Consider the following 19,401-nt stretch of genomic DNA (forward strand, 5'->3'; position numbering starts at 1 on the left):
CAAGAATACTGGAATAGGTTGTCATGCCCTACTCTAGGTGATCTTCCGGACCCAGGGATAGAACCCGTGTCTCTTACGTCTCCTGCCTTGGCAGGCAGGTTCTTTACCAGGGCGCCACCTGGGATGTCCGGAGACCGTTAGACTGGAGTTCAAATACCAGTTCCTCCTCTTATCAACCATCTGGCCTTGGACAGGCCATGTCCCCTCATTGAGCCTCAGTTTCCATATTTTAACACTGGGATGACACTGGCTCGGATCTCATGGGGATTTTAGAAGCGTGCAGCGCCCTCAACACGAGCCCCTACTGGATAGCTGGCGAGGGTGGGCGTTACTAGCAGTATCTTTTTCACGAGAGGAAGGGGTGGACCGGGGGGCGGTGTCCTGGGGCGGCGCCGCCCCTGACGCTCCGCCCGCCCCCAGGACGACGAGGTGGTCCTGCAGTGCAACGCCACGGTGCTCAAGGAGCAGCTCAAGCTCTGCCTGGCCGCTGAGGGCTTCGGCAACCGCCTCTGCTTCCTGGAGCCCACCAGCAACGCCCAGGTCTGTGCGGGACAAAGGGAGAGGGGGTCTGACGAGCAGAGAGGCTGGGACCTGAAGAAAGGGGTCTGGGGGGGGGGTCTGGAGAGGGGGTGCTCTCCCCACGAGGGAAAGGGGCGAGGTCTGGGGTGGGCGAAGGTCTGAAAAGAGCGGGGCGGAGGGTCTTCAATCCAAGGCAGAAGGGCCGGGAGGGTCAGGGGGGCTAGCAGGGGGCTGACTAGGGAGGGGGCTGGAGGTTGAGAAGTGGAGGGAGTTTGGGGTCTGAGCCTGAGGTGTACTCAGGATCTAAGGGAGGAGGTGACCTGGGGGGATGGGGTTGGGGCTGGGAGAGGGAGGGGATCTGGAGACTGACGGAGGACGCGGCCGGGGGCCTGAGGTGCCTGGGGTGGGAGGCTCAGGGGGGCGGCGTGAATCCGTGACCGCCGTTGTCTGAGGGAGGGGCAGGAGCTAGGCCTGTCTGCTGGTGATGGCGGGAGGTGGGGGTTCTCTGCGGGGAGGGCCAGGAGGAGGCTCCAGTGTTGGAATGGGCGCAGTGTGTATGCCGGGGCGGGGCGGGGCGGGGGGATGAGGCCTCCTATGAGATTAGGTGGGGTGTGGAAACTTCTGTGAGGTTCGGGCGGGATAAAAGAGTGTGCAGGAGGAGGAAAACAGGTATTTCCCGGGATGTTGGCGCGGATGTGGGGTGTCTGAAGTGGACGGCAGAGGGCAGGGCTTCTTGGAGGGTTGGGGTCAGGTCTGGGTCTCTAAGGGGTGTAGGTATTTCGATTAGGGGCAGGGGGTGCACCAGCACTTTGGAGCTTTCAGGGCCCCGTTCACCTCTCCCTACCCGCCCCGCCCCTCAGAATGTGCCCCCCGATCTGGCCATCTGTTGCTTTGTCCTGGAGCAGTCCCTGTCTGTCCGAGCCCTACAGGAGATGCTGGCCAACACCGTGGAGGCCGGCGTGGAGGTGAGGCTCCCCCAGGCGGGATGGGTGGTGGGGACAGATGGGAAGACCTGGGGGTCATTTACCGTCCTCTCTTCTTCCTCTCTCTGCCCTGCCCCCCGCAGGCCCTCAATTTGGATAAGTGGGTAGGTCTGGCCTTGGGTGTCATCTGTTCTTGCCACCTCTCCTGACCCCAGGCCTGCCTCTTGGGCTCACATCCTGCACACAGGGGTTGGGGGTCTCCCCCACCCCAGTTGTCAAGGTCTGTGGAGCCCAGAAAAGGCCAGGCAGGCAGGAAGGAAGGGGTGGAGGCTTTTGAGCCCCCTGTTCCCCCACCTGTTCCTTCCTCCTCTTTTCCTTTCCTCCAACCCCGCTCCCAGCTCTTCTCCGCATGGGACCTCTCCCCTCATCACCTCCTGCCGCCCCAAGTGTGGGTCCCCTCTGGTCCAGGAGTGGGTCCGCCATGTGATCACGTGGCCCCATCACATGGCCCCCTCAGAGCATGGGCATGTGATGGGCATGTGATGGGGGCATGATGCCTTCAAGCACCTGGGTGTACCCACCCCTCCAAGAGGGGCTGAGTCTCCTTGTGCCCAGGGGTGAGGGGGTGGTGGAAGCACAGGGCAGGTCTCTATGGACGATGCTCCAATGTAACAACTGGCAGGACAGTACAGATGCACAGACGTGTTATGACGGTGACAGCAGAGGGGCCAAGGTCTGTGGAACATGAGATACGGGGCTTCCCTGAGTGACCCTAGGAATCTGAACCTCTGGAAGAGGGGTTCAGCTCCCTGGGTGACTTTGGGGCCTGGCTAACAAGTTGAAGGAGGCGAGGAGGACAGAGTGGGCTTTGGGGAATATAAAACACCCCATCCACAGGCTTCTCAGAGACCAGATGCTGCTTCCCTGGGGAAGCAGGGAAGCTGAGGCAGAAAATCTGTTTCTGGTCTAAGCTGAGTTTTCTTCGAATCCAGGCCTGAGAATGGTGTTTTCTGGGGAGCATATTCCCCCCTGGTAGGCCAGATGTTTCGGGGGGCCCTGTTCTCACTCTGTGCCCTCTGTGCCCCCACAGTCATCCCAGGGTGGGGGACACAGGACACTCCTGTATGGCCATGCCATCCTGCTCCGGCACGCGCACAGCGGCATGGTGAGTGCATCCAGGAGGGGGCGGGGCAGGGGGTGAGGGGGCAATGCCCGCCAGGAGGCTGACTCCCTCCTCCAACCCTAGTACCTGAGCTGCCTCACCACCTCTCGCTCCATGACTGACAAGCTGGCCTTTGACGTAGGACTTCAGGAGGATGCAATAGGTATAGGGGCTGGAGGCAGGGGGTGTGATGGGGACACCGCAGGCAACGAGTTGGGGTGCAGGTCTGCACCCCAGACCTTTGGAACTGAGAGTCTTGGGGTGTGGATAGACATATTCCGGACAGAGAGACTTGGGTAGACGTGGGGGAACTCTAGGCAGAGAGTCTGAGGGTGGGAATGGGAAACTGAGGCAGAAGTAATAGGAGAATTTGGGGAGGAGGGTTTGGAAGGCTTCGTGGCTGGGAATACCTTGAGGAAGAGCACTGTTAGCTGGAAAATTCCATGGACAGAGGAGCCTGGTAGGCTACAGTCCAGGGGGTCGCAAAGAATCAGACATGACTGAGTGACTGAGCACACACGCACACACATTCAGAGAGCCTTTCCCACCCCCGCCCATAGGAGAGGCCTGTTGGTGGACGACGCACCCAGCCTCCAAGCAAAGGTCAGAAGGAGAGAAGGTCCGAGTTGGCGATGACCTCATTCTTGTCAGTGTCTCCTCTGAGCGCTACCTGGTGAGCAGTCCCTCCCCCACCACAGCACCTACTGTGCCCCGGGGCTGGGGGTCATGGGATCCACCCCATCTCCTCATCATGGGTTTGCTTGGTCTCTGGCCCCAGTGTCCTGACTCCCAGTTTCCGGTTTCCATCCAGTTTCTGGTTTCTGATGCCCCATTTCCTGACTTGATCCCCGTTTCCTGATCTGTGACCTCTAATTTTCTGTCTGCCCATTTCTTGGCTTCCACTTTGGTTTCTGACTGACTCTGGAACTATTGTTCACACCCTATCATCTCTGACCCCTACATCCTGGTGGCCTCCAGCACCTGTCGACAGCCAGTGGGGAGCTCCAGGTTGACGCCTCTTTCATGCAGACACTGTGGAACATGAACCCCATCTGCTCTGGCTGTGAAGAGGGTGAGGACCCCAGGCTTCTAGACCCTAAGCAGATACCCCCAAATCAGACCTCCAACCTCACTCCTCAGACCCCATCTCTAGATCTCCCAATTATAACCCTCACTTAGATCTCCAACTGACCCCAAGTCTGAGACTCTAGAGCTCAAATCTCCAAACTGATTGTCAGATTCTAAATTCAGACTGCAAAGCTTAGATGCCAAACTCAAGTCCTAGAGGTCAGACCCCTAAACTCAGATCCAAAGCTTTAAACATTAAATTTGGAGCTTATCTCTTAGACTCAAAGCCTCTAAAGGCAAGCACAAGCTTATCCCTCAACCCCCAAAACCAGCCCCCCAAATTCAAACTCAGATCTCCAATCTAAGACCCCTAATTCAGACTCAAACTCAGCCAATCAACCTCAAACCTCCAACTTTAACCTTAAATCTCCAATACCATCTCCTAGTTCAGACTGCCATGCTAAGACCCTGAATAAACTGGCCCTAAAACTTTGACCCCAAATCTCACACATCAAACCTCAGGGCCTTAAGCCAGACCCAAGCTGAGACTCAAGTCACAGATAACAAAATTCAGGCCTTAATCTCAGACCCTCAAATCCACCAACTTGTAACTACAAAGCTCGTATCTCCCCAGACTCACACCCAAAAGTTAAAACTTTCAAACCTCAGACCTCAAACCTCAGATACTAGCCTCAGACCTCCAAAGTAACACTCAAAATTCAGATCCCAACTTCAGATCCAGCCATTGTACTTCTAAACCCAGGCCCCAAAGCAAGCCCTGGAACTCAGACCCCAGTGTCAGGGAATATTAGACCCAAATCTCTGATGACGTTTTCTGACCCAACGTCAAAAATCCAAACTCAGACCTTTAAACCCCAGACCTGCAAACCTGCCAACCTCAGCCCCACACACCCAGACTGCCAAAATTATATCCCCCACCTCAGACCCCAAATCTCATGCCCCCAGCTCAGGCCTCAAACTGAGCCCAAATCTCAGACTACCACTTTGTACCTTCAAACTCAGATGAAGGGGGGTCTCAGATTGCAGACCCCCAAACCCGGCCCCCAGCTTCCCACAGGGCAGAAGGAAGGCCCCCAGTTTTGGTTCCAGACCTTTTGGGGGCTCCAGCTCCCCGTGACCACCTGCCCTTGCTTCTCGTCCAGGCTATGTGACCGGTGGCCATGTCCTCCGCCTCTTTCATGGACACATGGATGAATGTCTGACCATTTCCCCTGCTGACAGTGATGACCAGCGCAGGTCTGGGCTTGGGGACAAGAGGGTCTGGGGTCTTGGCTGGAGGTGGGGTGGCAGAGTTTGGCTGGGGGACTGGACCCTGAACCCTTGACCTTGCTATCTTCCATGTACGCAGACTTGTCTACTATGAGGGGGGATCTGTGTGTACCCACGCCCGCTCCCTCTGGAGACTGGAACCACTGAGAATCAGGTACAGGTCGGGTTGGGGGAGGCAGGCTGCAGGGGGGGTGTGAGGGGTTCCTGGGGGGCCTGGGAGGAGAAGAGGGTTTTGGAGGAAGAGCTGAGGAAGAGACTGGAGGGTTCTGAGGGAAAATCTGGGGTCCCTAAGGGAGTAATGAAGGTCCTTAGGGGTCTCGGGGGTGGTGAGGGTTCCTGAGGGAGAGATCGGGGGTCCTGACTGAAACTGTGGGAAGTGGAGGGGAGAAAATGACAGATCTGGGAAACTTGGGTGCACCAGAATTATCTGGGGAAGCTCTGAGGAAGCGATGAGGGCTTGAGAGAAGTTTGGGGTTCCTGAGGGAGACCTGGGGGTCCTAAGAAAGATCTGAGGGCTTGGAGGAAGGCTTGGGGCCCCCTGGAACAGGGTAGAGGGCTTGAGAAGGTTTCAACAAAGACTGTGGTGTCCACTGGAAGAACTGGGGGGCCCTCTGACCCCCACCTCGTCCTTACCCTTTGCAGTTGGAGCGGGAGCCACCTGCGCTGGGGCCAGCCGCTCCGCATCCGGCATGTCACCACTGGGCGGTACCTGGCGCTCGTTGAGGACCAGGGCCTCATGGTGGTTGACGCCAGCAAGGCCCACACCAAGGCCACCTCCTTCTGCTTCCGTGTCTCCAAGGTTGGTGCAATCAGGATGCCCGCGCTCACCTGGAGCTCTAAATTCCACTCCAGCCCCACCTCACACTTTGCAATCTCTTGTCGGAGGCGGGGGTTCCCCATTAAACTCACAGGCAGAGGAGGCTGACCTCTGACCCTTGCCCCTGTAGGAGAAACTGGATACGGCTCCCAAGCGGGACGTGGAGGGCATGGGCCCCCCGGAAATCAAGTATGGGGAGTCACTGTGCTTCGTGCAGCACGTGGCCTCAGGCTTGTGGCTCACCTATGCTGCCCCGGACCCCAAGGCCCTGCGACTTGGTGTGCTCAAGAAAAAGGTGGGTGCCTGGAATGGGGAGGGATGGGCTGCAGGAAGGGGACTGGGGGTGGTCATGCTTGGACCTTCAGGGTTTGAGCATGGGATTGAGAGAAAGAAAGGCTGAGAGAGAAACTGAGATTGAGAGACACAGGAAAAAAGAAATTTTATATATTTAGTGGGAGGGAGGTTCAAGAGGGAGGGGAAATATGTATGCTTATGGCTGATTTTCATTGTTGTATGGCAGAAATCAATGCAGCACTGTAAAGCAATTATCCTCCAATTAAAAATAAATTAAAAAAGAATGAAAATAAAGTGAAACATTTTGGAGGATTTTGTCAAATTATACTAAAAGCTAAAAAGATATGTCCTTTGGCATAAGTAATTCTGATGTTAGACATTTATCATAAGGGAATCAATTGGATAATTGTACAAAGATTTGGGTATATTTATCGATGTAAATGTCCAGTTAAAAAAGAATATATATATATATGAAGAGAGAGAGAAATATAGACAGACATGAAGACATAAAAATAGAGAAAGATAGACAGAAATAAGAAAAGACAGAGATGGAAAGAAAAAGATGGACAGTAACAAACTGAGAATAATATTCAACCAAGTATTGAGTACCCCAGTTGTTCTGGATGTATATGTGGAAAAATAGGCAAGCTAGATTGACCTGTTCCCTGCCTTCCCCATGCTCAGACACTGGCTAAACTGTCTCTAATGAAGTACATAGTTTTACAACCGAACAGTAGGAAAGCTATTAATACTTTTGATAGAGGGAACAGCATGTGCAAAGGCCCTGAGGTTGGGAATGAAGTTGGTCTGTTGCAGTCACAGAAAGGAGATCTAGTTTGGCTGGAGGAGAGTGAGCAAGGGGTGGATTATAGAGATGAGGGCAGAGAGGGGATGGGAACAGATTGTGTAGGGCCTTGTGGGCTGTGGTGATGGAGGTGTGGGGGGTGGGGAATCTTGACTTTTACCCTGTATGAGATGGAGCCACAAGAGAGTTTTGAGCAGGCCTGGGGGTGACCTGATTAAGGGTCACAGGGTTCCTGAGCTGCTTGTGGGAACAGACTATGGGAGTGAGCAGAGCTGGAGGAGGGAGATGGGGCGGGAGGGGGCAGGTGGGGGATAACAGTGGACAACACAGGGGTTTCTGTGGAATGAGGAAAGGCGGAAGAGCCTGGTTGTATTTTGAGGGCAGAGCCAACTGGATTTTCTGACAGATTGGATATCAGGGTCAAAGGGATAGGGATTAAGGATGAGGCCATTATTTTTGCCCTTTTTGTCCTGAGCAGCTGGAAGGAGGGAAGTGCCATTAAGCGAGTCAGGGACAGCCAAGTGTCAGTTCAGGAGAACAGGCCCCAGTGCCGAGAATAGAGACATGCAATAGACTTGCTAACGAAATAAGTGGGAAGACTAGAGTGGCACCTGTTTGTAAAAAAAAGTGAGGACTGAAGTTGGAGATACAAGAGCAGAGGATTTAGAGACAGGCCTGGACCAGAGAAGAGAATGTGGGAGTTGTCGGCAAGTGGATGATATTTAAAGTTGCTGGACTGGGTGGGGTCCTGGACTGGGAGGTCAGCTCAGGGGAAAGCCAGCTGCCATGATGGGCTCACCTTCCAGAAAGGTGTGCAGGCATTCTGTCTGGGACATGTTAGGTTTGGGGTGCACTAGGGCTTTCTGATGTGGGGGGGATGTTAAATAAATAGGAGATACAAATGGAGAGGGTCTGGCCTGGACAAGATAGAGACAGAGAGGGAGAGAGTGAAAATCAAAGAGGGACCGAAAGAGAGAAAGAAGACAGATGCTTGGACTTACCTGGTGGTCCAGTGATTAGGAATCCACCTGCAGATGCAGGGGACATGGGTTGGATCCCTGGTCTGGGAAGATCCCATGTGCCTTGGGGCAACAAAATCCAGGCACCACAACTACTGAAGCCTGCACTCCTTGACTTTGTGCTCCACAACAAGAGAAGCCACCGCAACGAGAAGCCCACACACTACAGTGAAGACCTAACACAGCCAAAACTAATAAATAAATAAAATTAAAAAGAGAAAGAGGCAGAGAGAGAGAGATAGAGACAGAGAGGGAGGGAGGGAGAAAGAGACAGTGTGGGATAGACATGAGAGAGAGAGATAAAGGTAGAGAGACACAAGCAGAGGACAGAGACAGAAGGATGGAGAAAGAGGAGAAAGCTAGAGGGGAAAAAAGAGAGAGGAATTGAGGATGAAAGACAGAGACAGATGGAGAGGGATGGTGGGGGACTGGCAGAGATCTGGTGAAAGATGGGGGCAGTCAGGGGGCTAGAGAGTGGGTGGAGGTCTGGGGAGCATGGCCCTTAGGGACTGGGTCCCCTTCCTGACTTCTCTGTTCCACCACTGCCAGGCCATTCTGCACCAGGAAGGCCACATGGACGACGCACTGTCACTGACCCGCTGTCAGCACGAGGAGTCTCAGGCTGCCCGCATGATCTACAGTACTGCCGGCCTCTACAACCACTTCATCAAGTGAGCCACCAGCCTGCCCTGCCCTGGGGGGCCAGGCCACACCTTGACCCCCGTGCTTCTGGAGTTTTTGCACCTGACCATTACATCTCTATCTCTGACATTCACATGCCCAACATAGATAAACTCCTGACCTCTATACACTTGGGGCTTCCTTGGTAGCTCAGCTGGTAAAGAATCTGCCTGCAATGAAGGAGACCCCGGTTCAATTCCTGCGTTGGGAAGATCCCCTGGAAAAGGGATAGGCTACCTACTCTAGTATTCTTGGGCTTCCCTGGTGGCTCAGATGGTAAAGAATCCACCTGCAATGCGGGAGACCTGGATTTGATCCCTGGGTGGGGAAGATCCCCTGGAGAAGGAAATGGCAACCCACTCCAGTATTCTTGCCTGGAGAACTCCATGGACAGAGGAACCTGGTGGACAGTCCATGGGGTGGCAGAGTCAGACATGACTGAGCGACTAACCACAGCTATACACTTGACCCCTAATCTGTCTCTACCAGTCATGACTTTGACATCACATCCCTGATCATTACCTAGTTTCACACCCCTGACACCCAGACCCTCGACCCTAGACATCCCTTAGCCGTGACCTATGCTTGCATGACGTGTCCTACACAGACGCTTTGCCCTTGGCGACTGTGTGAACTCAGGCCGATGCCCCTCTATCCCTGCGCCTCCGTCTCCCGCTCTGTTAAACAGGTGTATCTGTGGGAGTCCTGCGGGGACTCGGGGTGGGAGGGGGCGGGACTTGCACAGTGTTGCGGGTCCCTTGCTGACCAATGCGCGGTCCCCGCAGGGGCCTGGACAGCTTCAGCGGAAAGCCGAGGGGCTCGGGGTCCCCGGCGGGCACAGCGCTGCCTCTCGAGGGCGTCATCTTGAGCCTGCAGGACCTCATCGGCTACTTTGAGCCGCCCTCCGAGGAGCTACAGCACGAAGAGAAGCAGAGCAAGCTGCGCAGCCTGCGCAACCGCCAGAGCCTCTTCCAGGAGGAGGTGAGGCCACAGCCCAGGAGGGCATGGTCTGTGGGCGCGGGGGCGGGGCCTGTGAGAGGGGCGGAGCCTGCCGGGCCTGGAGAAGCGGTGGTCTGAGTGGAGCGAGGCAGGAGGAAGGACCTGTCCTGTGTGAACAGAGCTGGGGAGCGGGTCATCAGGGACACGCGAGGGGGCGGAGTCTTGAGTGTCCTGACTGAGCGGTGGGCGTGGTTTTGGTGAGGGGCGGGGCGTGTTGGCAGAGCAGGGGCAGGGCCTGTGAAAGCAACTTGGGACCGGAGCCTGGAGGCCCCGGGCAGGACTTGTTTCCTTTCGTGGGAGGACGCGGCGCGGTGAGACTAAGCTCTGAGCCAAGACAAGCCTGTGGAGGGAGGCAAGGCGTGAGAAGTCAGAGGCTGAGCTGCTGGCCTCAGGGGGCGGTGTCTGTAGGGGCGGAGCCTGCGGGATGGGAAGACAGAACCTGAGCGGGGCAGGGTGAGGGTCAGGGCCAGAGAGGTTTTCGGGTTTCAGGTGGGTGGTGTAAGGAGGGACTTCAGCTTGAGTCAGAGGCTGGGAGTTTGTGTTTTACGAGGCTTGGTGGTCTCCACTCGGCGAGAGGTCTGAGTGGGAGGGGCCGAGAGAGGTGAGAGGCTGGGGCTGGACAGAGGCCCAGGGTCAGATATTTCCACACGGTGATTGGGGAGCATTTTCATTTAGGGTCTAACAGCTTGGGCCCCCTTCCTCTTCAGGGGCTCCCATTCTGATGGGGGCGGCAGACTTAGAAATGATAATACTAACAATAACAAAATTTATGGCGTGGGATTAGTATACACAAAGTGTTTGGAACAGTACCAGCACATAGAAGATGCTATATTGACTATGGTTATTATTAGCGAATTTAGCCCTTACTGTATGTTATGGGTTTTGTATACCTGATATCCTCCCCATAACCCCATGGGGGATTGTAATTCCCATATTGCAATGGGAATTACAATGGGTCACTGAGTCGCAGAGAGATTAAATAACAACCACTTATTGAACAGATATACCAGAGGGATTATAGTTGTCAACAAAACAGAAAAATCCATGTCCTTGTGGAGCTGACATGGGGGAGAGGATAAATGATCAATAAAATAGAGGGATTATAGGGTATATTAGATGATGATAATAAACGCTAAGGAGAAAAACAAAGCAGGGCAATAGTAGAGAGTGCTGCTGCTGCTGCTGCTGCTGCTGCTAAGTTGCTTCAGTCGTGTCCGACTCTGTGCGATCCCGTAGATGGCAGCCCACCAGGCTCCCCCGTCCCTGGGATTCTCCAGGCAAGAACACTGGAGTGGGTTGCCATTTCCTTCTCCAATGCATGAAAGTGAAAAGTGAAAGTGAAGTCGCTCGGTCATGTCCGACTTTTAGCAACCCCATGGACTGCAGCCTACCAGGCTCCTCCATCCATGGGATTTTCCAGGCAAGAGTACTGGAGTGGGGTGCCATTACCTTCTCCGAGAGAGTGCTGGGGTTGTTGCAATTTAAGGTAGAATGGTCAGGGACTTCCCTGGCAGTCCAGTGGTACTCCCAATGCAGGGGATGCAGGTTTGATCCCTGGTCAGGGAACTAGATCCCATTTGCCACAACTTAAGATCCCATTCCTGCAACTAAGACCTGGCCAAAGACATAGATATTAAAAATAAATAAAATAGAATGGTCGGGGAGGATGACCTGAATGAAGATAGGCAGTTACACCTACACCTGAGGGAAGGGAGATAGAACAAGTACAGGGGCCGTGAAGTGGGAGTGTGCTTGAGAGTTTCCAGAATAACCAGGAGGCTGAATTGACTGAAGCTGGGTGAGCTAGAGGAAGAGTGGGAGGGGATGAGCCGGGAGAGGTGACAGGGCCAGGCCATGGCGAGGACTTTTGCTTTGGGAGTCACAGAAGAGTTAGGTCTTTGAAAGTCACAACTGGCTAGGGGCAGAGCCACTCTGTGTGACTCCAGCTGGTTGTGTTCTCTACCACGAGGCGCTGCATCTCTTACCATGAGCCCAGGATGTAGATACAATGATTGTCATAGCAGCCTTATTGTCTGTTACTGCTGGAATGTATCCACAAATGTGGCTTCTCCATACGATGGCTATGGATGCCTCTCAGCAATGAAATGAACAAATGACAACTGCGTGAGACAATGCTCTTCATCTTTTTTAAACAAAATATTTATTTTTTTAATTGGCTGAGCTGGGTCTTTTTAGTTGTGCCATGCGGGATCTATAGTTTTGACATCTGAACTCTTAGTTGCAGCATGTGGGATCTAGTTCCCTGACCAGGGATTGAGCCCGGGTCCTCAGTACCAGGAGCACAGAATCTTAGCCACTAGACTACCAGGGAAGTCCCACTGTGCTCTTAATCTTAAAATCTAGTATTGAGCAAAAGAATCCATGTACAAAAGGATACTTACTGTATATGTCAAGTTCAAAAAGAGGCAAAATGCCACTAGACTGTTTACCAATGTGCACATAGGTAGTAAGCATAGAGAGGCAAGGAAAGAATTTCCATACAAGTTAGGATGACAGTAATCCCTGGCTGAGAGAGTTGTATAATCAGGAGAGGCATCGAGGTGACTTCTAGGTGGCTGGCAATGCTCTCTTTCGAGGTTACACAAGTGTTCTTTATATTTGTTTGTTAAACCATAGTCACTTAATCTTTATTATTTGCAGATACTGTCTTTGCAAATATGCCTACTTGCTCAAATTTATTCGTAACCCTCCCCGCCACCAAATCAATACTTGTAGTGTATTTGTGGTCATTTGTGGACATGTACAGAGAGGAAAAACTTTAAGTCAGCTGATGCCATGTTTCCAGTTGAGGTTGAATAAGGTGACAGTCTGCCTTTTTATTTCAACTCTCACCTGTAAACAAGCGTCCTTTTCATATTGGTATATTGAGAGCCACACTTCATATTTTTGTGCTTTTTTGTTAATTTTGTTGATTAAAATGACCCCTCAGCACAGTGGCAAAGTGCTATCTAGTGTTTGCAAGTGCAAGACAGCTGTGATGTACCTTTCTGAGAAAATACATGAATTACAGTGTCATTGGTTGTGATTTTAATGTTAATGAATCAACAGCATCTATTAAATTGGTGTCTTTAAACAGAAACACACATAAAACAAGAGTGTGTATTGATTGTTGGAAATGTTGTGCTCAGAGACTCAGAGATGCTCCCTGAGTTTCTTCTTTGAGCCATGATTCTCAGGATTCACTAATTCAGTGCTCACGTCGACTATACAGAACTTAGCTACTGTGAAAATCAAGAATTGATTGTGCATTTTTATGTGCTTTTCTGTATATCTGTTATAATTCAAAATGAAAGAAGACAAAAGGAGAGGGAGAAGGCAAACATCTCTCTGATGGTTAGTATGGAGAGTGAGCTGAGCCAAATGGGACCAGGAGTAGGGTGCTTGGAAGTGGAAAGGAAGGAAAGAAAATGCTGGAAGGAGAAGCACAGATTCAGTCCTGATGTTAATAGGAATGTGTTATGCTGGGGACAGAGGCAGAGCAGGACAGGGTCAGGTCTGGGCAGGCGAGGAGGAGAAGAGGGAAATAGGAGTGAAGGTGGACACGGAGCCGGTGGCTCTGATTTAACATTATTTATGTATTTATTTGGGCTTCCCTGATAGCTCAGCTGGTAATGAATCCCCCTGCAATGCAGGAGACTCTGGTTCGATTCCTGGGTTGGGAAGATCTCCTGGAGGAGGGCATGGCAATCCACTCCAGTATTCTTGCCTGGAGAATCCCCATGGACAGAGGAGCTTAGTGGGCTACAGTTCATGGGGTCACAAAGAGTCAGACACAATTGAGCGACTAAGCACAGTACACGTGTATTTATTTATTTATTTGGCTGTACCTTACAGCGTCTTAGTTCCCTGACCAGGGATTGAACCCATGCCTTCTCAGTGGAAGTGTGGAGTCTTAACCACTGAACCACCAGAGAAGTCCCTGTGACTCTAGTTTAGATCTGAGAACACAAAGTCACTAGCTACTGAAGGATTATGAATTAGCAAATTCAAGAAAGGTAAGGAAGGGAGGGCCTGGGGTTCCTGTGATGACCCCCTATTTTCTCTATTCCAGGGGATGCTCTCCTTGGTCCTGAATTGCATTGACCGCCTAAATGTCTACACCACTGCTGCCCACTTCGCTGAATTTGCAGGGGAGGAGGCAGCAGAGTCCTGGAAAGAGATTGTGAACCTGCTCTATGAAATCCTGGGTAAGGGGCCCCAGTCTGGACTCCCCCTTGAGCACCCCGGGTTCCCAGTCCTATGGGATCTGACCCCTCTTTCCACCTTCAGCCTCTCTGATCCGTGGCAATCGTGCCAACTGTGCCCTCTTCTCCAACAACTTGGATTGGCTGGTCAGCAAGCTGGATCGGCTAGAGGCCTCCTCAGGTAGGAGAACCCACGGGGAGGGGATGGGGACTTGGGGGAGGGGAGGGCTGCATCCGGGTCAGCTCTCATGCTGGTCCCTGTGCAGGGATCCTGGAGGTGCTGTACTGTGTCCTGATTGAGAGTCCGGAAGTCCTGAACATCATCCAAGAGAACCACATCAAGTCCATCATCTCCCTCCTGGACAAGCATGGGAGGAACCACAAGGTTGGCCCCTCATCCCCTGAATTCTGAACCCTGACCTTTCCCTATGGCCCTCAAATTGCCCCCCCTTCCCCAATTTGTCCCTTACCTGGACTCTCCTGCTACAAGCTTCCATCTCAATACCGAGTCTTCAACTCATGGTTCTTAAATGAGCTCTGCGCGACATCAGATGCTTCATTAGATCTTTGAAGCAGTTTATTCAGTTTCTAATTTTGTAGTCTTCAGTGGGAGCTGCACAGATACCCTCCAGTTTGCCACAAGTGCTACTGGTTCCCATAGAATTATTTCTAACCACCTCAGATACTCGACTGCAATGCAGGAGATACGGGTTTGATCCCCGGGTTGGGAAGATCCCCTGGAGGAGGAAATGGCAACCCACTTCAGGATTGCTGCCTGGGAAATTCCATGGATAGAGGAGCCTGGCAGGCTATAATCCACGGGGTCACAAGAGTCTAAAACGACTGAGTGCCTAAACCACTAAACTGCCACCACCACCTCACATGTTTACGTTATCCACCTGGGCCCTGAAGACACTCCACTAATCTGAAAGCCTCATCTTGATCCCTGTGCTTTTTCCCTGACTGATCCTTTCACTCTTCCCCTGACCTCTCAGCTGTTACTGCTGTCTCCCCTTCCTTACATTCCTGATGTCTTATCCTGATTCAAATGGCCCCTCGCTTCTCGCCTGACCTTTCCTTTTGACCCCAATCTCGCTCAGTGATTCCTGACCTCCCACTTACATCACCTCGTCTCAGTCCAAATCTCTATCTCCCATCCTGGTGCGTCATCCTTCTGGTATCCCATCCTGGGTCTCCCATAGACCCACCTCCCCCACTTCTCTGGTGCCCTCACACCCTGACCTCTGACCTTGACCTCCAGGTGCTGGATGTGCTATGTTCCCTGTGTGTGTGCAATGGCGTGGCCGTGCGCTCCAACCAAGATCTCATCACTGAGAACTTGCTCCCTGGCCGCGAGCTTCTGCTGCAGACAAACCTCATCAACTATGTCACCAGGTCTGGCCCCTGACTCCTGACTCCAGGACTCAGAACCTCTCAAGCCCCTCCCTAACTCCCGGGTGGGTGGGCCTTCCTCCACCTCCCACCCTGGGACTTGACACCGGTCCCCACAGCCGTTCCCAGGTCATCCCTGGCTTCTCACACCTCTTGTCCTCTCTCCCTGCTCTGTTTCTGCCTGTCTCTTCCTCTCTTTCTGTGTTGCTCTTTCTGTCTTCCTCTGTCTCTATTTCTCCTCCACCTCTTTTTCCTGGGCTCTCGTCCACCTCTCTCTTCTCTGTCCTTTGATGCTTCTGTCTCTCTCTGCTTTCTCTGTGTGTGTGTCTCTCTCTGTCTGTTACTCTCTGTCTCCATGTCTCTGCTTTTCTGTTTTTCTTGGGTGTGGATCTCTTGGTCTTTCTCCCTTCCCTTCCCGCCCCCAGCAGCCTGGGTCTCCTCTCCATCTCTCCTTCACCCTCCTCTCCTGTTCTGTCTCTCCTGTAGCATCCGCCCCAACATCTTTGTGGGCCGAGCAGAGGGCACCACGCAGTACCTCAAATGGTACTTTGAGGTGATGGTGGACGAGGTGGTTCCGTTCCTGACGGCTCAGGCCACCCACCTGAGGGTGGGCTGGGCCCTCACTGAGGGCTACAGCCCCTACCCCGGGGGCGGCGAGGGCTGGGGCGGCAACGGGGTCGGCGATGACCTCTATTCCTACGGCTTTGACGGGCTGCACCTCTGGACAGGTACCTGGACCCTTCTAGGGGACCCTCAACCCTGACCATTGACCCCAGGGTTTCTAAGGGTCTCACTGAACACCTTGGGGTTCTTGGGATCTTGACCCCCAAACAGGCTAATTTTGACCCCTTTACTCCTCATTTCCCAAGACCCTAACCCTAGAGCTTCGAGAATCTTGGCCCTCACCTGTTTCTTCATAAGCCCCAGAACTCTGATCCCAGAGGAGGTCTGATCTCTGACCTGAGAGATCCTAGAAAACTGCCCCGATTATTATGACCTCTGATCTTTGACTTCTGACCCCAAAGATTCCAGAATCCTAACTCTAGGACAGCTTTAATCTCTGACTCCTACACCTCTCAAGAACCTAACCTCAGGGGAAACTTGACCTCTGCCCCTAATCTCTAAGAGCACTTGACCTTGGAGATCCTAAAACCCCATTGGATCCTCTAATATCTACCCTTGTCTCCTGAGCCCACTGGTTCTGCTGGACCTCTGACTTCTGACTTCTTCTCGGTGATCTGGGTGCAGGACACGTGCCACGCTTGGTCACTTACCCTGGGCAGCACCTCCTGGCCCCCGAGGACGTGGTCAGCTGCTGCCTGGACCTCAGTGTGCCGTCCATCTCTTTCCGCATCAATGGCTGTCCCGTGCAGGGGGTCTTCGAGGCCTTCAATCTTGATGGGCTCTTCTTCCCTGTTGTCAGCTTCTCGGCTGGTGTCAAGTAAGGACTCATCCCTGCCCCCTTGCCAGTCTCCAGACCAGGGCCTGTCCTAAGACAGCTTCTGCAGGCATGCCGTGGCCTGCTATGGGGCCAGGACCCAGCAGCCTATCCTCAGGACCGACAGGCCAGACCCTTGTGTGAGGGTCACTGTGACACTCTCAATGACCTCCGCTTCTCCCCAATCTCTGTGTCCCCAAATTTCACAATGACCTTCTAATGATTAATAAGTTTCTTCCAGTGACCTCCCAAATGAACCTCTGATCCTCCCAATTATTCTATGCCATTCCAATAACCTCCAAATGATTTCAAAATCTGAATGATGATCTTCCAGTGACCACAAAGCCTCCCAATGATCTTGGACTCTCCCAATGACGCCATGCTCTTAACAACTCCTCAATGACCCCAGCTTCTCCCAGTGGTACTCTAAGAGCTCCATAATCTCCCAGCTACCCTTCAATGACCACAGTTATTTCAAAGACTTCTCAGTAGCCCAGTGTTTTCCCAATGACCCCAAACTCTGTGTGTGACTTCTCACCATTTCAGTGGTAATTACAGTTTCTCAAGGTTACACCTTGAAAGTCTCAATGACTTCTGGATGACCACCTTCTTGGTCTCCCCCAAACCTTCTGGTATCTCTAAATGCTCTATTGACCCAGGACCTCCTCCAAAGGACCTTCCTGTGACCATGGATTAACTCCTTAGTGACCTGGCCCCCACTTTACTTTTTTTGACTTTCTAACAATTCCTATTGCCTTCTGACAGTTTCTTTGACCTTAGACTTTCCTGATTCCTAAAATCACCTCCATGACCCTATGACTGTCCACTAACCTCAAGTCAACCCAGCACCTCCCACAAATTCCAGGATTGCTCCCTTCCCCTCCCTGAGTACAGACTCTGCTAGGTAAACTGTCCTCACTAGTGACCCCGCTCTCCCATCTAGAGTGCGGTTCCTCCTTGGTGGCCGCCATGGAGAATTCAAGTTCCTCCCTCCTCCTGGGTACGCCCCTTGCCACGAGGCTGTGCTCCCACGAGAGCGACTCCATCTGGAACCCATCAAGGAGTACCGGCGGGAAGGGCCTCGGGGGCCCCACCTGGTGGGCCCCAGTCGCTGCCTCTCACACACCGACTTTGTGCCCTGCCCTGTGGACACTGTCCAGGTACTGCCTGCTCTGTAAGGGTTTCCTGGAGTGGCAGACCCCCTTAGGAGTCAGTGGGGTGGGCAGCTGAGCTGGAAGCTGGGGACCTTGTTGTTTGACAGATGGGGAAACTGAGGCAGGAGGGAGGCAAAGGAATCTCTCCAGGCAGAATCTGAGTTTCAGGGGGTCCTCACGATAGCCCCCTAAAGAAAGGACTATTATTTGGACTTCCCTGGTGGCTAAGGCTCTGCGCTCCCAACACAGGGGCTCTGGGTTCAATCCCTGGTCAGGGAACTAGATCCCACATGCCACAACTAAAGATCCCGCATGCCGTGATGAAGACAGAAGATCCTGCATGCTGCAACTAAGACCTGGTGCAGCCAAATAAATCAGTAAAAATAAATATGTAATAAAAGAAAGGACTATTATTGCCCCAATATACAGTTGGGGAAAGTGAGGCCCAGAGAGGTCAAGCAGGTCGTGCAAGTCACACAGCTGATTTGCACCCAGGCGGTCTGATCCCAAAGCCTGTGATCATATCCACCACAATTTGTGGAGCAAGTTTTCTATTCCAGGCCTCCCCCCATTCCTCTTATCCCAACCTGAGCTCCCCACCCTTCTCTCCAAGTGTGTTCCTCTAGGAGGGGATATAAGTCATGTTTAAGAGCCTGATCACGAGGGTCTGACTTTCAGCATGTCTCTGTGGGCATGCGACTTCACTTCTCTGTGCCTTGGTCCCCTCACCTGTGAGGAAAAGGGGAGAATGAGAGAACGTACCTGTAGCATGGTAGTGAAGTTTAGATGAATTAATATATGTGAAGTGCTTAGCACGGTCCTAAGAAAGTGTTAAGTCCTCAATTGAGTTATTGTCATTATGGGTAAAGTGAGTGAGTGAAAGTCACTCAGTTGTGTCCGACTCTTTGTGACCCCATGCACCATACAGTCCATGGAGTTCTCCAGGCCAGTATGGAGTGGGTAGCCTTTCCCTTTTCCAGGGGATCTTCCCAAGCCAGGTCTCCCACATTGCAGACAAATTCTTTACCAGCTGAGCCACAAGGGAAGCCCAAGAATACTGGAGTGGGTAGCCTATCCCTTCTCCAGCAGATCTTCCCGACCCAGGAATTGAACCGGGGTCTCCTGCATTACAGGTGATTCTTTACCTGTAATTTTACCTGATTCTTTACCTGAGCTATCAGGGAAGCCCCATCATTATGGGTAGTAGTAATGTTATTGCAAATCAACCTGCCATCCCCCTGTAGCTTGGATGTCTCCCTTCCTGTCCCCCACCGGTCAGCCTCAAGAGCCATCCACTTGGTCTCCTGGACATCCCCTCCCCACTCCTCCCCTCACAACCCAACCTGGTCCAACTATGTGCCAGGTATTTATACAAACTACAGTTGATCCTTGGACCATGCAGGGGGTTTAGGGGCCCAACCCCAGCAAGCTGAAAGCCCCAGTACTACTATTTCTGTCTTAGGTCAAAAGAATTCGTAAATAGCACATGAAGAGCAGGAAGCTGAAACAGTTTGGATAGAATGACTCAAACCCTTCTTTTGATTCCACATATTGTGATCTCAATCAAACACAAACTTTTTCCTACCTTGAGTTAATTAGAGATCTGTAAAATGAAAACATGGGGCTTCCCAGATG

The 19,401-nt window shown here is 52.5% G+C and overlaps 1 protein-coding gene across 5 annotated transcripts in view; it reads left to right on the forward strand.

The window, feature by feature from the left end:
- Positions 1 to 19,401, forward strand: part of RYR1 (ryanodine receptor 1) — a 129,010-nt gene that overhangs the window by 5,279 nt on the left and 104,330 nt on the right. For all 5 annotated transcript variants that reach the window (XM_061388165.1, XM_061388168.1, XM_061388166.1 and 2 more), the window contains exons 2-20: positions 421 to 540; positions 1,380 to 1,484; positions 2,533 to 2,607; positions 2,689 to 2,767; positions 3,165 to 3,277; positions 3,583 to 3,676; positions 4,836 to 4,929; positions 5,042 to 5,116; positions 5,605 to 5,761; positions 5,910 to 6,074; positions 8,447 to 8,568; positions 9,364 to 9,559; positions 13,650 to 13,785; positions 13,868 to 13,963; positions 14,049 to 14,167; positions 15,044 to 15,177; positions 15,661 to 15,902; positions 16,423 to 16,615; positions 17,556 to 17,772. In XM_061388165.1, the coding sequence (XP_061244149.1) occupies positions 421 to 540; positions 1,380 to 1,484; positions 2,533 to 2,607; positions 2,689 to 2,767; positions 3,165 to 3,277; positions 3,583 to 3,676; positions 4,836 to 4,929; positions 5,042 to 5,116; positions 5,605 to 5,761; positions 5,910 to 6,074; positions 8,447 to 8,568; positions 9,364 to 9,559; positions 13,650 to 13,785; positions 13,868 to 13,963; positions 14,049 to 14,167; positions 15,044 to 15,177; positions 15,661 to 15,902; positions 16,423 to 16,615; positions 17,556 to 17,772 (2,532 nt within the window). The remainder of the gene's footprint in view (positions 1 to 420; positions 541 to 1,379; positions 1,485 to 2,532; positions 2,608 to 2,688; positions 2,768 to 3,164; positions 3,278 to 3,582; positions 3,677 to 4,835; positions 4,930 to 5,041; positions 5,117 to 5,604; positions 5,762 to 5,909; positions 6,075 to 8,446; positions 8,569 to 9,363; positions 9,560 to 13,649; positions 13,786 to 13,867; positions 13,964 to 14,048; positions 14,168 to 15,043; positions 15,178 to 15,660; positions 15,903 to 16,422; positions 16,616 to 17,555; positions 17,773 to 19,401) is intronic.

Source organism: Bos javanicus, chromosome 18 (assembly GCF_032452875.1).
Source record: "Bos javanicus breed banteng chromosome 18, ARS-OSU_banteng_1.0, whole genome shotgun sequence".
In the NCBI taxonomy this organism is placed as follows: Eukaryota; Metazoa; Chordata; class Mammalia; order Artiodactyla; family Bovidae; genus Bos; species Bos javanicus.